Source organism: Bombina bombina, chromosome 6 (assembly GCF_027579735.1).
Source record: "Bombina bombina isolate aBomBom1 chromosome 6, aBomBom1.pri, whole genome shotgun sequence".
In the NCBI taxonomy this organism is placed as follows: domain Eukaryota; kingdom Metazoa; phylum Chordata; class Amphibia; order Anura; family Bombinatoridae; genus Bombina; species Bombina bombina.
The window spans coordinates 263,865,615-263,879,990 of record NC_069504.1 but is presented as its reverse complement, the minus strand read 5'-3'; the positions used below and the strand labels follow the sequence as shown (position 1 = coordinate 263,879,990).

The window sequence follows — 14,376 nt, the reverse complement described above, 5'->3', positions numbered from 1 at the left end:
CCTCCTTGATCCAGGACGTCTCCGGAGAGCTCAGGGGTCTTCAAAATTTATATTTGAGGGAGGTAATCAGTCACAGCAGACCTGTGACAGTGTGTTTGACTGTGATAAAAACGTTAACTGTTAAATTGATTATCCGTTTTTGGGTATTAAGGGGTTAATCATCCGTTACTAGTGGGTGCAATCCTCTGCTGATTTTATACATTTAATGTAAAATTTGGTTGCTATAACTGAATTTGTTCATTGTTATTTCAACTGTACTTGTCTTTTTGTGTTTTAAAAGCGCAGCAGCGTTTTTTACATTGCTGGAAAATTTTCTGAAAGTAATTTCCAGGCTTGCTAGCCTGTTTAAACATGTCTGATACAGATGAATCTGCTTGTTCATTATGTTTAAAAGCCAATGTGGAGCCCAATAGAAATATGTGTACCAATTATATTGATATTACTTTAAATAAAGGTCAATCTTTACCAGTAAAGAAATTATCACCAGACATCGAGGGGGAAGTTATGCCGCCTAACTCTCCTCACGTGTCAGTACCTGCGCCTCCCGCTCAGGAGGTGCGTGATGTTGTGGCGCCAAGTACATCAAGGCCCTTACAAATCACTTTACAAGATATGGCTAATGTTATGAAAGAAGTATTATCTAAGGCAAGCGCGATAGCTCTGGGTTAAGGACAGAGCGCGCTGATGACACGAGAGCCATGTCCGATACTGCGTCACAATTTGCAGAACATGAGGACGGAGAGCTTCATTCTGTGGGTGACGGATCTGATCCAGGGAGACCGGATTCAGAAATTTCAAATTTTAAATTTAAGCTTGAGAACCTCCGCGTATTGCTAGGGAAGGTGTTAGCGGCTCTGAATGATTGTGACACGGTCGCGATCCCAGAGAAATTATGTAGGCTGGATAAATACTATGCGGTGCCGGTGTGTACTGACGTTTTTCCTATACCTAAAAGGCTTACAGAGATTATTAGCAAGGAGTGGGATAGACCCGGTGTGCTTTTTCCCCTCCTCCGATATTTAGAAAAATTTTCCCAATAGACGCTACCACACGAGACTTATGGCAGACGGTCCCTAAGGTGGAGGGAGCAGTTTCTACTTTAGCTAAACGCACCACTATCCCGGTGGAGGATAGTTGTGCTTTCTCAGATCCAATGGATAAAAAATTAGGATACCTTAAGAAAATGTTTGTTCAACAAGGTTTTATATTGCAGCCCCTTGCATGCATTGCGCCCGTCACTGCTGCGGCGGCTTTCTGGTTTGAGTCTCTAGAAGAGGCCATTCGCACAGCACCATTGGATGAGATTATGAACAAGCTTAAAGCACTTAAGCTAGCTAATGCATTTGTTTCGGATGCCGTTGTGCACTTAACCAAACTAACGGCTAAGAACTCCGGTTTTGCCATCCAGGCGCGCAGAGCACTATGGCTTAAATCTTGGTCAGCAGATGTGACTTCTAAATCTAAATTGCTTAATATTCCTTTCAAAGGGCAAACCTTATTCGGGCCTGGTTTGAAGGAAATTATTGCTGACATTACGGGAGGTAAGGGTCACTCCCTTCCTCAGGATAGGGCCAAATGAAAGGCCAAACAGTCTAATTTCTTTCATGTAATTAGCAAGAGTCCATGAGCTAGTGACGTATGGGATATACATTCCTACCAGGAGGGGCAAAGTTTCCCAAACCTTAAAATGCCTATAAATACACCCCTCACCACACCCACAATTCAGTTTTACAAACTTTGCCTCCGATGGAGGTGGTGAAGTAAGTTTGTGCTAGATTCTACGTTGATATGCGCTCCGCAGCAAGTTGGAGCCCGGTTTTCCTCTCAGCGTGCAGTGAATGTCAGAGGGATGTGAGGAGAGTATTGCCTATTTTGAATGCAGTGATCTCCTTCTACGGGGTCTATTTCATAGGTTCTCTGTTATCGGTCGTAGAGATTCATCTCTTACCTCCCTTTTCAGATCGACGATATACTCTTATATATACCATTACCTCTACTGATTCTCGTTTCAGTACTGGTTTGGCTTTCTACAAACATGTAGATGAGTGTCCTGGGGTAAGTAAATCTTATTTTCTGTGACACTCTAAAGCTATGGTTGGGCACTTTGTTTATAAAGTTCTAAATATATGTATTCAAACATTTATTTGCCTTGACTCAGAATGTTCAACTTTCCTTATTTTTCAGACAGTCAGTTTCATATTTGGGATAATGCATTTGAATTAATCATTTTTTCTTACCTTCAAAAATTTGACTCTTTTTTCCCTGTGGGCTGTTAGGCTCGCGGGGGCTGAAAATGCTTCATTTTATTGCGTCATTCTTGGCGCAGATTTTTTTGGCGCAAAAATTCTTTTCCGTTTCCGGCGTCATACGTGTCGCCGGAAGTTGCGTCATTTTTTTGACGTTATTTTGCGCCAAAAATGTCGGCGTTCCGGATGTGGCGTCATTTTTGGCGCCAAAAGGCATTTCGGCGCCAAATAATGTGGGCGTCTTGTTTGTCGCTAAAAAAATATGGGCGTCGCTTTTGTCTCCACATTATTTAAGTCTCATTATTTATTGCTTCTGGTTGCTAGAAGCTTGTTCTCTGGCATTTTTTTCCCATTCCTGAAACTGTCATTTAAGGATTTTGATCAATTTGCTTTATATGTTGTTTTTTCTATTACATATTGCAAGATGTTCCACGTTGCAACTGAGTCAGAAGTTACTTGAGGAAAATCACTGCCCGGGGCTGGAGCTACCAAGCTAAGTGTATCTGCTATAAATTTTTGGTACCTGTTTCTCCAGCTGTTGTTTGTATTGCATGTCATGACAAACTTATTAATGCAGATAAAATTTCCTTTAGTACTGTTATATTACCTGTTGCTGTTCCGTCAACATTTAATTTTCAGAGTGTTCCTGATAAACATAAGAGATTTTATTTTTTAAATCCATTTAGAAGGCTATGTCTGTTATTTCTCCTTCTAGTTTACATAAAAGTCTTTTAAAACTTCTCTTTTTTTCAGATGAATTTTTAAATGAACATCATCGTTCTGATACTGATAATGGTTCTTCTGGTTCAGAAGTTTCTGTCTCAGAGGTTGATGCTGTTAAATCTTTTTATTTGTTCAAGATGGAATTTATTCGTTCTTTATTTAAAGACGTATTAATTGCTTTAAATATAGAGGATTCTGGTCCTCTTGATACTAAATCTAAACGTTTAAATAGGGTTTTTTAAATCTCCTGTATTTATTCCAGAAGTGTTTAATCTCCCTGATGCTTTTTCTGAAGTAATTTCCAGGGAATGGAATAATTTGGGTAATTCTTTTACTCCTTCTAAACGTTTAAGCAATTATATTCTGTGCCATCTGACAGATTAGAGTTTTTTGGGACAAAATCCCTAAGGTTTGGGGCTGTCTCTATTCCTGCTAAAATGTACTTCTATTCTTACGGCAGATAGTACTAAATTTAAGGATCCTTTAGATAAGAAAATTGAATCCTTTCTAAGAAAAGTTTACTTATGTTTAGGTAATCTTCTTAGACCTGCTATATTTTTACCGGATGTTGCTGCAGCTTCATCTTTTTGGTTAGAAGTTTTAGCGCAACAAGTAACAGATCATAATTTTATAGCATTATTTTTATTCTATAACATGCTAATAATTTTATTGGTGATACCATCTTTTGATATCATTTGAGTTGATGTCAGGTATATGTCTCTAGCTATTTTAGCTAGAAAAGCTTTATGGATTTAACTTGGAATGCTGATATGTCTTCTAAGTTAACTTTGTTTTTCCCTTTCTTTCCAGGGTAATAATCATTTTTTCGTTCTTTTTCTCATAATAAGGAACAAAAGCCTGATCCTTCATCCTCAGGAGCGGTTTCAGTTTGGAAACTATTTCCAGTTTGGAATATATCCAAGCCTTATAGAAACCTATAGTCAGCTCCTAAGTACCCATGAAGGTGCGGCCCTTTTTTCCAGTTCAGCTGGTATGGGGCAGATTACGTTTTATTCAAAGGAGTTTGGATCAATTCCGTTCTCAATCTCTGGTTTCAGAACATTGTTTCAGAAAGGTACAGAATTGGCTTCAGTTAAGGCCTCCTGCTAAGAGATTTTTTTCTTCCCGTGTCCCAGTTAACACAGCAAGGCTCAGCATTTCTGAAATGTGTTTCAGATCTAGAGTTGGCTGGAGTAATTATGCCAGTTCCAGTTCTGGAACAGGGGCTAGGGTTTTATTTTATCTCTTCATTGTACCAAAGAAGGTCAATTCCTTCAGACCAGTTCCGGATCTATCAATATTGAATCGTTATGTATACCAACATTCAAGATGGTTACTGTAGGACTATTCTGCCTTTTGTTTAGCAAGGGCATTTTATGTCTACAATAGTTTTGCAGGATGTGTATCTGCAAATTCCGATTCATTCAGATCACTTTTAGTGTTTGAGATTCTCTTTTTAGACAAGCATTACCAGTTTTGTGGCTCTACTGTTTGGCCTAGCCTCAGTTCCAAGAATTTTTTTCAAAGATTTTCGGTGCCCTTCTTTCTGTATTCAGAGAACAGGGTTTTTGTATTTCCTTATTTGGACGATTATCTTGGTATTTGCTCAGTCTTCTCATTCAAAGAATCTCATGCGATTCGACTTGTGTTGTTTCTTCAAGATCATGGTTGGAGGATCAATTTACCAAAAAGTTCATTGATTCCTCAGTCAAGGGTAACCTTTCTGGGTTTCCAGATAGATTCAGTGTCCATGACTCTGTCTTTAACAGACAAGAGACATCTAAATTGTTTTCAGCTTGTCGAAACCTTCAGTCACAATCATTCCCTTCGGTAACCTTATGCATGGAAATTCTAGGTCTTATGACTGCTGCATTGGACGCAATCCCCTTTGCTTGTTTTTCACATGCGACCTCTTCAGCTCTGTATGCTGAATCAATGGTGCAAGGATTACACAAAGATATTTCAATTTATATCTTTAAAACCGATTGTTCGACACTCTCTAACGTGGTGGACAGATCACCATCGTTTAATTCAGGGGGCTTCTTTTGTGCTTCCGACCTGGACTGTAATTTCAACAGATACAAGTCTCACAGGTTGGGGAGCTGTGTGGGGATCTCTGTCGGCACAAGGAGTTTGGGAATCTCAGGAGGTGAGATTACCGATAAATATTTTGGAACTCCGTGCAATTTTCAGAGCTCTTCAGTTTTGGCCTCTTCTGTAGAGAGAATCGTTCATTTGTTTTCAGACAGACAATGTCACAACTGTGGCATACATCATCAAGGAGCGACTCACAGTCCTCTGGCTATGAAAGAAGTATCTCGAATTTTTTTGGTTTGGGCGGATTCCAGCTCCTGTCTAATCTCTGCGGTTCATATCCCAGGTGTAGACAATTGGGAAGCGGATTATCTCAGTCGCCAAACGTTGCATCCGGGCGAATGGTTTCTTCACCCAGAGGTATTTCTTCAGGTTGTTCAAATGTGGGAACTTCCAGAAATAGATCTGATGGCGTCTCATCTAAACAAGAAACTTCCCAGATATCTGTCCAGATCCCGGGATCCTTAGGCGGAGGCAGTGGATGCATTATCACTTCCTTGGAAGTATCATCCTGTCTATATCTTTCCGCCTCTAGTTCTTCTTCCAAGAGTAATCTGAAGGAATGCTCGTTTGTTCTGCTGGTAGCTCCGGCATGGCCTTACAGGTTTGGTATGCGGATCTTGTCCGGATGGCCTCTTGCCAGCCGTGGACTCTTCCGTTAAGACCAGACCTTCTGTCGCAAGGTCCTTTTTTTCCATCAGGATCTCAAATCCTTAAATTTTAAGGTATGGAGATTGAACGCTTGATTCTTGGTCAAAGAGGTTTCTCTGACTCTGTGATTAATACTATGTTACAGGCTCGTAAATCTGTATCTAGAGAGATATATTATAGAGTCTGGAAGACTTATATTTTTTGGTGTCTTTCTCATCTTTTTTCTTGGCATTCTTTTAGAATACCGAGAATTTTACAGTTTCTTCAGGATGGTTTAGATAAGGGTTTGTCTGCAAGTTCCTTGATAGGACAAATCTCTGCTCTTTCTGTTCTTTTTCACAGAAAGATTGCTATTCTTCCTGATATTTATTGTTTTATACAAGCTTTGGTTCGTATAAAACCTGTCATTAAGTCAATTTCTCCTCCTTGGAGTTTGAATTTGGTTCTGGGAGCTCTTCAAGCTCCTCCCTTTGAACCTATGCATTCATTGGTCATTAAATTACTTTCTTGGAAAGTTTTGTTCCTTTTGGCCATCTCTTCTGCCAGAAGAGTTTCTGATTTATCTGCTCTTTCTTGTGAGTCTCCTTTTCTGATTTTTCATCAGGATGAGGCGGTGTTGCGAACTTCTTTTGAATTTTTACCTAAAGTTGTGAATTCCAACAACATTAGTAGAGAAATTGTGGTTCCTTCTTTATGTCCTAATCCTAAGAATTCTAAGGAGAAATCATTGCATTCTTTGGATGTTGTTAGAGCTTTGAAATATTATGTTGAAGCTACTAAGTCTTTCCGAAAGACTTCTAGTCTATTTGTTATCTTTTCCGGTTCTAGAAAAGGCCAGAAAGCTTCTGCCATTTCTTTGGCATCTTGGTTGAAATCTTTAATTCATCTTGCCTATGTTGAGTCGGGTAAAACTCCGCCTCAGAGGATTACAGCTCATTCTACCAGGTCAGTTTCTACTTCCTGGGCGTTTAGGAATGAAGCTTCGGTTGATCACATTTGCAAAGTTGCAACTTGGTCCTCTTTGCATAGTTTTACTAAATTCTACCATTTTGATGTGTTTTCTTCTTCTGAAGCAGTTTTTGGTAGAAAAGTATTTCAGGCAGCAGTTTCAGTCTGAATCTTCTGCTTATGTTTTTTATTAAACTTTATTTTGGGTGTGGATTATTTTCAGCAGAAATTGGCTGTTTTTATTTTATCCCTCCCTCTCTAGTGACTCTTGTGTGGAAAGATCCACATCTTGGGTAGTCATTATCCCATACGTCACTAGCTCATGGACTCTTGCTAATTACATGAAAGAAAACATAATTTATGTAAGAACTTACCTGATAAATTCATTTCTTTCATATTAGCAAGAGTCCATGAGGCCCACCCTTTTTTGTGGTGGTTATGATTTTTTTGTATAAAGCACAATTATTCCAATTCCTTATTTTATATGCTTTCGCACTTTTTTATCACCCCACTTCTTGGCTATTCGTTAAACTGAATTGTGGGTGTGGTGAGGGGTGTATTTATAGGCATTTTAAGGTTTGGGAAACTTTGCCCCTCCTGGTAGGAATGTATATCCCATACGTCACTAGCTCATGGACTCTTGCTAATATGAAAGAAATGAATTTATCAGGTAAGTTCTTACATAAATTATGTTTTTCATGCCTTTCGTAATTTCAAGGCAGGAGCAGCATCAACTTCCTCCGCTCCAAAACAGGAAGGAACTGCTGCTCGTTACAGACAGGGTTGGAAAAGCAACCAATCCTGGAACAAGGGCAAGCAGGCCAGAAAGCCTACTTCTGCCCCTAAGACAGCATGAAGGAAGGGCCCCCTATCTGGAAGCGGATCTAGTGGGGGGCAGGCTCTCTTTCTTCGCCCAGGCTTGGGCAAGAGATGTCCAGGATTCCTGGACGTTGGAGATCATATCTCAGGGATACCTTCTGGACTTCAAAGCTTCTCCTCCACAAGGGAGATTTCATCTGTCAAGGTTGTCAACGAACCTAATAAAGAAAGAGGCATTTCTACAATGTGTGCAAGACCTCTTAGTAATGGGAGTGATCCACCCAGTTCCGCTAACGGAACAAGGGCAAGGGTTTTACTCAAATCTGTTCGTGGTTCCCAAAAAAGAGGGGACTTTCAGACCAATCTTGGACTTAAAGATCTTAAACAAGTTCCTAAGAGTTCCATCGTTTAAAATGGAAACTATTCGAACCATCCTACCCATGATCCAAGAGGGTCAGTATATGACCACAGTGGACTTAAAGGATGCCTACCTTCACATACCGATTCACAAGGATCATTATCGGTACCTAAGGTTTGCCTTTCTAGACAGGCATTACCAGTTTGTAGCTCTTCCCTTTGGGTTAGCTACGGCCCCGAGAATTTTTACAAAGGTTCTGGGCTCACTTCTGGCGGTACTAAGACCGCGAGGCATAGCGGTGGCTCCGTACCTAGACGACATTCTGATACAAGCGTCGAGTTTTCAAAATGCAAAGTCTCATACAGAGATAGTTCTTGCATTTCTGAGGTCGCATGGGTGGAAAGTGAACTTGGAAAAGAGTTCTCTGTTACCACTCACAAGGGTTCCTTTTCTAGGGACTCTGATAGATTCTGTAGAGATGAAGATTTACCTGACTGAGTCCAGGCTATCAAAGATTCTAAATGCTTGTCGTGTCCTTCATTCCATTCCAAGGCCATCAGTAGCTCAGTGCATGGAAGTGATCGGCTTAATGGTCGCGGCTATGGACATAGTGCCATTTGCGCGCCTGCATCTCAGACCGCTGCAATTATGCATGCTAAGTCAGTGGAATGGGGATTATTCAGATCTGTCCCCTCTACTGACTCTGGACCAGGATGCCAGAGATTCTCTTCTCTGGTGGTTGTCTCCGGTTCATCTGTCCAAAGGAATGACTTTTCGCAGGCCAGATTGGACGATTGTAACAACAGATGCCAGCCTGCTGGGCTGGGGCGCAGTCTGGAACTCCCTGAAGGCTCAGGGATCGTGGACTCAGGAGGAGAAACTCCTCCCAATAAATATTCTGGAGTTAAGGGCAATATTCAATGCTCTTCTAGCTTGGCCTCAGTTAGCAACACTGAGGTTCATCAGATTTCAGTCGGACAACATCACGACTGTGGCTTACATCAACCATCAAGGGGGAACCAGGAGTTCCCTAGCGATGTTAGAAGTCTCCAAGATAATTCGCTGGGCAGAGTCTCACTCTTGCCACCTGTCAGCGATCCACATCCCAGGCGTGGATAACTGGGAGGCGGACTTTCGAAGTCGCCAGACTTTTCATCCGGGGGAGTGGGAACTTCATCCGGAGGTCTTTGCTCACCTGATTCAGCGTTGGGGCAAACCAGAACTGGATCTCATGGCGTCTCGCCAGAACGCCAAGCTTCCTTGTTACGGATCCAGATCCAGGGACCCGGGAGCGGTGCTGGTAGATGCTCTAGCAGCCCCTTGGGTTTTCAAGATGGCTTATGTGTTTCCTCCATTTCCGTTGCTGCCTCGATTGATTGCCAGAATCAAACAGGAGAGCGCATCGGTGATTCTGATAGCACCTGCGTGGCCACGCAGGACCTGGTATGCAGACCTAGTGGACATGTCGTCCTGTCCTCCATGGTCTCTACCTCTGAGGCAGGACCTTCTAATTCAGGGTCCTTTCAACCATCCAAGCCTAATTTCTCTGAGACTGACTGCTTGGAGATTGAACGCTTGATTCTATCAAAGCGTGGTTTCTCGGAGTCGGTTATTGATACTTTAATACAGGCTCGGAAGCCTGTTACCAGAAAATATTTATATTGGTGTGAATCCAAGAGTTGCTCATGGAGTAAGGTCAGGATTCCTAGGATATTGTCTTTTCTACAAGAGGGTTTAGAAAAGGGTTTATCTGCTAGTTCCTTAAAGGGACAGATTTCTGCTCTGTCTATTCTTTTACACAAACGTCTGGCAGAAGTTCCAGACGTTCAGGCTTTAACTAGGATTAAGCCTGTGTTTAAGACTGTTGCTCCGCCGTGGAGCTTAAACTTAGTTCTTAAAGTTCTTCAAGGTGTTCCGTTTGAACCCCTTCATTCCATTGATATTAAGCTGTTATCTTGGAAAGTTCTGTTTTTGATGGCTATTTCCTCGGCTCGAAGAGTCTCTTAGTTATCTGCCTTACATTGTGATTCTCCTTATCTGATTTTTCATTCAGACAAGGTAGTTCTGCGTACTAAACCTGGGTTTTTACCTAAGGTAGTTTCTAACAGGAATATCAATCAAGAGATTGTTGTTCCATCATTATGTCCTAATCCTTCTTCAGAAGGAACGTCTTTTGCATAATCTGGACGTAGTCCGTGCCCTGAAGTTCTATTTACAGGCAACTAAAGATTTTCTGCAAACTTCTTCTCTGTTTGTCGTTTATTCTGGACAGAGGAGAGGCCAAAAGGCTTCGGCCACCTCTCTCTCTTTTTGGCTCCGTAGCATAATACGTTTAGCCTATGAGACTGCTGGACAGCAGCCCCCTGAAAGAATTACAGCTCATTCCACTAGAGCTGTGGCTTCCACCTGGGCCTTTAAGAGTGAGGCCTCTGTTGAACAGATTTGCAAGGCTGCAACTTGGTCTTCACTTCATACCTTTTCAAAATTTTACAAATTTGACACTTTTGCTTCTTCGGAGGCTGTTTTTGGGAGAAAGGTTCTACAGGCAGTGGTTCCTTCTGTTTAAGTGTTCCTGCCTTGTCCCTCCCATCATCCGTGTACTTTAGCTTTGGTATTGGTATCCCATAAGTAATGGATGACCCGTGGACTGACTACACTTAACAAGAGAAAACATAATTTATGCTTACCTGATAAATTTATTTCTCTTGTAGTGTAGTCAGTCCACGGCCCGCCCTGTCTTTTAAGGCAGTTCTAAATTTAAATTGAAACTCCAGTCACCACTGCACCCTATAGTTTCTCCTTTCTCGTCTTGTTTCGGTCGAATGACTGGATATGACATGTGAGGGGAGGAGCTATATAGCAGCTCTGCTTGGGTGATCCTCTTGCAACTTCCTGTTGGGAAGGAGAATATATCCCATAAGTAATGGATGACCCGTGGACTGACTACACTACAAGAGAAATAAATTTATCAGGTAAGCATAAATTATGTTTTTAGGATTTCTTGCTGTATGATAACATTAGGCACATGCTGATGCAATACTTAACAATTCACTTGTAATATATTATAGAGCTGTGTTTATTAGGAATATAAAAAAAAATTGAAATTTTCTTGCTTTTTGCAGATTTTTTACGACCTTGTGCGACAAATTAACAGAAAAACTCCTGTACCAGGCAAGGCACGTAAAAAGTCAACGTGTCAGCTTCTTTAATAAACAGATGTGCTGTAGCTCTGAGCCAGGTAATATATTTAATTTCTTATTTACAACTATGTCTAAATGCTAAAATAAAGCCGGTGTCACACTTGATGCAGTTATCGTCCATCTCAGAGAGATGCACACAAATGCTAATTCGGGTCTACTAACAGCTGCGGCAAAATATTTGATTCTGAAAAGTTTGACTAATTTATTACCACATAGTTGTTGCTCAGTAGCAAGCATAAGCAGTTTTAGTGATGGCAGTATTGACTGTAGCATACTACCAGGTAACAATAAGTACCCTTTATGTTGTGGTAAACCAAAATGACCAACAGGTTAGATTTTTCTTCCTAAATGGAAAGAGTACACAGCTGCATTCATTACTTTTGGGAAATAAGAAGCTGGCCACCAGGAGGAGGCAAAGACACCCCAGCCAAAGGCTTAAATACTCCTCCCACTTCCCTCATTCCCCAGTCATTCTTTGCCTTTCGTCTCAGGAGGTTGGCAGAGAAGTGTCAGAAGTTTGTTCTGTCTCTTATGGAGGGTAGTACTCTTCGACATGGGACGGGAGATTTTAGTAATCCTATCAGTCTATCAGTGATGGCCTGGATGAAAGTTAGAGTCCGGAGATGCAGGGAGAGTCTTTCTGGGAAACCATCCCGACTCATATTAACAGCTCCACTGGCAATCAGCATTGTCGAACTTCGCTTCGCTGCCTGCTTTCTTCTCTCAAGTCCATGGTGGAGGCGCTGCTACTATTCGTTACACTTGAAGGGCCGTGTTCCTGTTCCACGGCGTAGATTCCGGTAAGATCGTTTCATTTTACTTCATCAGAATGTACTGTAACCTTTTGTTTCCCGTAAGGAACTATCTTGCAGGACTTATTAAGTGTATGTGTGTGTATATATATATATATATATATATATATATTGTCTCAGTGAGGTTCCTTTGGTATCTGGGAATCAAGGGTTAATCATGTTTATGTGATTCAATCTGCTTATGTGTAGTGTTAATTGGGCTCTTGGCTTAGAACATAAAGGCCTTTGGTAGTGACGCGACCTTATGGTTGGCCGTGCTTTTTTGTACTGTACGGTTCACCTTGTGACTGGACGTGTTTAGGTTCTCGTCTTCCATTTCCGCATTCCTGACCGTGTGGCGACTGAAAAATTAGAATAACCAAATATCTCACAGCGCTTCACCCACTGGCGCTCCTTTGATTTTGATCTTTTGCGACTCAAAAATTAGAGCCTGCTAGTGTCTGGTTCTAGGAGGTGGCGAGTGCCCCAGCCATTGCCGTTTAAGTTTTTTCTTTAGTCCATATTATTAATTCTCTATCTAGTTATGAAGGATTCTGATGCTGAGACTATTCAGATTCTTCGTCTTGTGAAGAATGCGAATTGGCCCCGTTGACACAGGTCAAGTCCAGGCGTTTATTTGCGTCTGTGCTCGTTCCCGATTGTCCCGGGTCTACCGGCCTTGGGTGGGCCTATACACTTCCCTGCAGGTGTAGCTGTCCCTGAGTGTTGTGCTTTTCGTTAAAGAATAGCACGTCTCCGCGTTTTACTCAGACACATTTTTGAGTTATTGGAGGATCCTATCCTTAACGGATACAGGAATCCGCAGTATTCTACTTCGAATTGCTCACCTTATTAGACATGAGGAGATGATGTAATCTCCGAATCGTCTGCTTATTGAGATCTTTCCCAGTTTTTTGTTGGAAGATCAGCGTTCTGTGTGGCTGGTCTTGCGGGTATGCCTGTTTTCTTCCTAGGCGTTAACCTATGGGTTGCCTTATATTTTCTTTTATCCGGTTAGGATTTCTTTTATTTTCGATTATGTGTTTCCTTCAGGAACTTCTGGGATCGATTCTCTCTTGTTGCTTCTTCGGAAGTTTAAGGGACATGTTAGTCCTATGTTTGTCTGTTTTACCTTCCCCTCTGAGGGAGGATTTAGGCAGCTTGACAGTTATGACCCCAGCTGCGGCTGGTCCTGCTGGGATTCAGATCTTCTGTCATGTGGCTTATTCAGACACGTGGCGCCTGTTCTGCCTGGCTGATCCGGTGGGGCGCTCAGTGCTCACATTTATTATTTGTGTTTTTTCTTTACAAGTTCAGCTAAGCTCTCTAAGAGGATCGGTATGGCAGGGAGGATTGTGTCAGTCCTTATTCAGCCTTCAATCTGGTTGACTGGGTCAGTGGAGTTTTGCTGCGTCACTCTTTTTGCTCCGATTTCATTGGGGCCTAGAGTTTCTTTCCTCTCTTGGGAGGATTGGGGGCTTAGCACCTCCTTATCACCATTTTGGGCGGTTTGGCCTTCTGGAATTGTCCTTGGACTTGTTCCTGCTGTGGTTCTCTTCTTGAGACCTTTCGGACTTCGTCTGTTCCTCCGGTTTCTTAGGGGGACCTGGTTCCCTTCGGGAGTTGGTTCCTTTGTAGGGACATGGGCAGTGTGGTCTCCTTGAGCTCTGTTTAGGGTTTCTTCCCGGATCTGGGGAATACTCTGCATCCTCCTTTCATCTTCTCTGTTTTTAGGGGGGTGATGTGGAGACTAGCCTTTGTTCGAGTCACTTTATCCTCGAGGTATCCCCTTGTTCTTAGTCTTTGCTTCCTTAGTTTCTTGGAGCGTTGGACTCTGGCAAGGGATAGTCTTGTCTTTTGGTCGGGACTTGCAAGTTTTTCTCGTTGTCCATTTTACTTGGTTATTGTATGGTTATCAGACGGGGGATTTCAGTTGTTGTATCAGACGGGGGATTTCAGTTTCTGGGTTCTTGTTTGTTTGGGGGTTCAGACCTCTCCTCGCTCTGGTTCTTCCGGTGGCTGAGGTTCTCACTCAGCGTTTTCTTTTGTGGATCCCGTTGCGGATTGTACCGGACTGTAAGGATCTAGAGGTGGTCCGGGGTTCCCCAGTTACAGGAAACTTGGGCTGTGTACAGCCAGCTGTAGTAGCCTGATGGTTAGCTTAGCTGCCTAGCAAGCGGAAGGTCTGCAGTTTGAAACCAGCTGCAGCTATTTGCACCTTGAATGTGTGCTAGCAAGCTGTTTACTAGTTGAACTGGTTCAGTTGGCCAGGTTTTTCTGGGTGCCGATGCCCCTTGGGCTTGCCTTTCGCCTATGGTCGGTTTCCCTTGGTCGACTTGCTAAAATAGTGTGATGGCTTTGCTGCTCTACAAGCAAAGGGTTCACTGTGGAACCACTGCAGCTATGACACCTTGTCTGTGTGCTGGCAAGTTCAATTCTTCAGGGGATTCCTTTCAGATCAGGGCGTTGGAGATTTGTTCTCTTGGTTCAGCTTACGACTGTGTTCTGAGGGCAGGTACTCTGTCCTTCCTGCCTTTTTGCCAGTC

At 42.3% G+C, this 14,376-nt stretch overlaps 1 protein-coding gene across 1 annotated transcript in view; it reads left to right on the top strand.

Annotated features, from left to right (window-relative positions):
- Nucleotides 1–14,376, top strand: part of RAP1B (RAP1B, member of RAS oncogene family) — a 355,352-nt gene that overhangs the window by 285,247 nt on the left and 55,729 nt on the right. The window contains exon 7 of the mRNA XM_053716828.1: nt 10,962–11,077. Coding sequence (XP_053572803.1) covers nt 10,962–11,048 — 87 coding nt within the window. The 3' untranslated portion in view covers nt 11,049–11,077. The remainder of the gene's footprint in view (nt 1–10,961; nt 11,078–14,376) is intronic.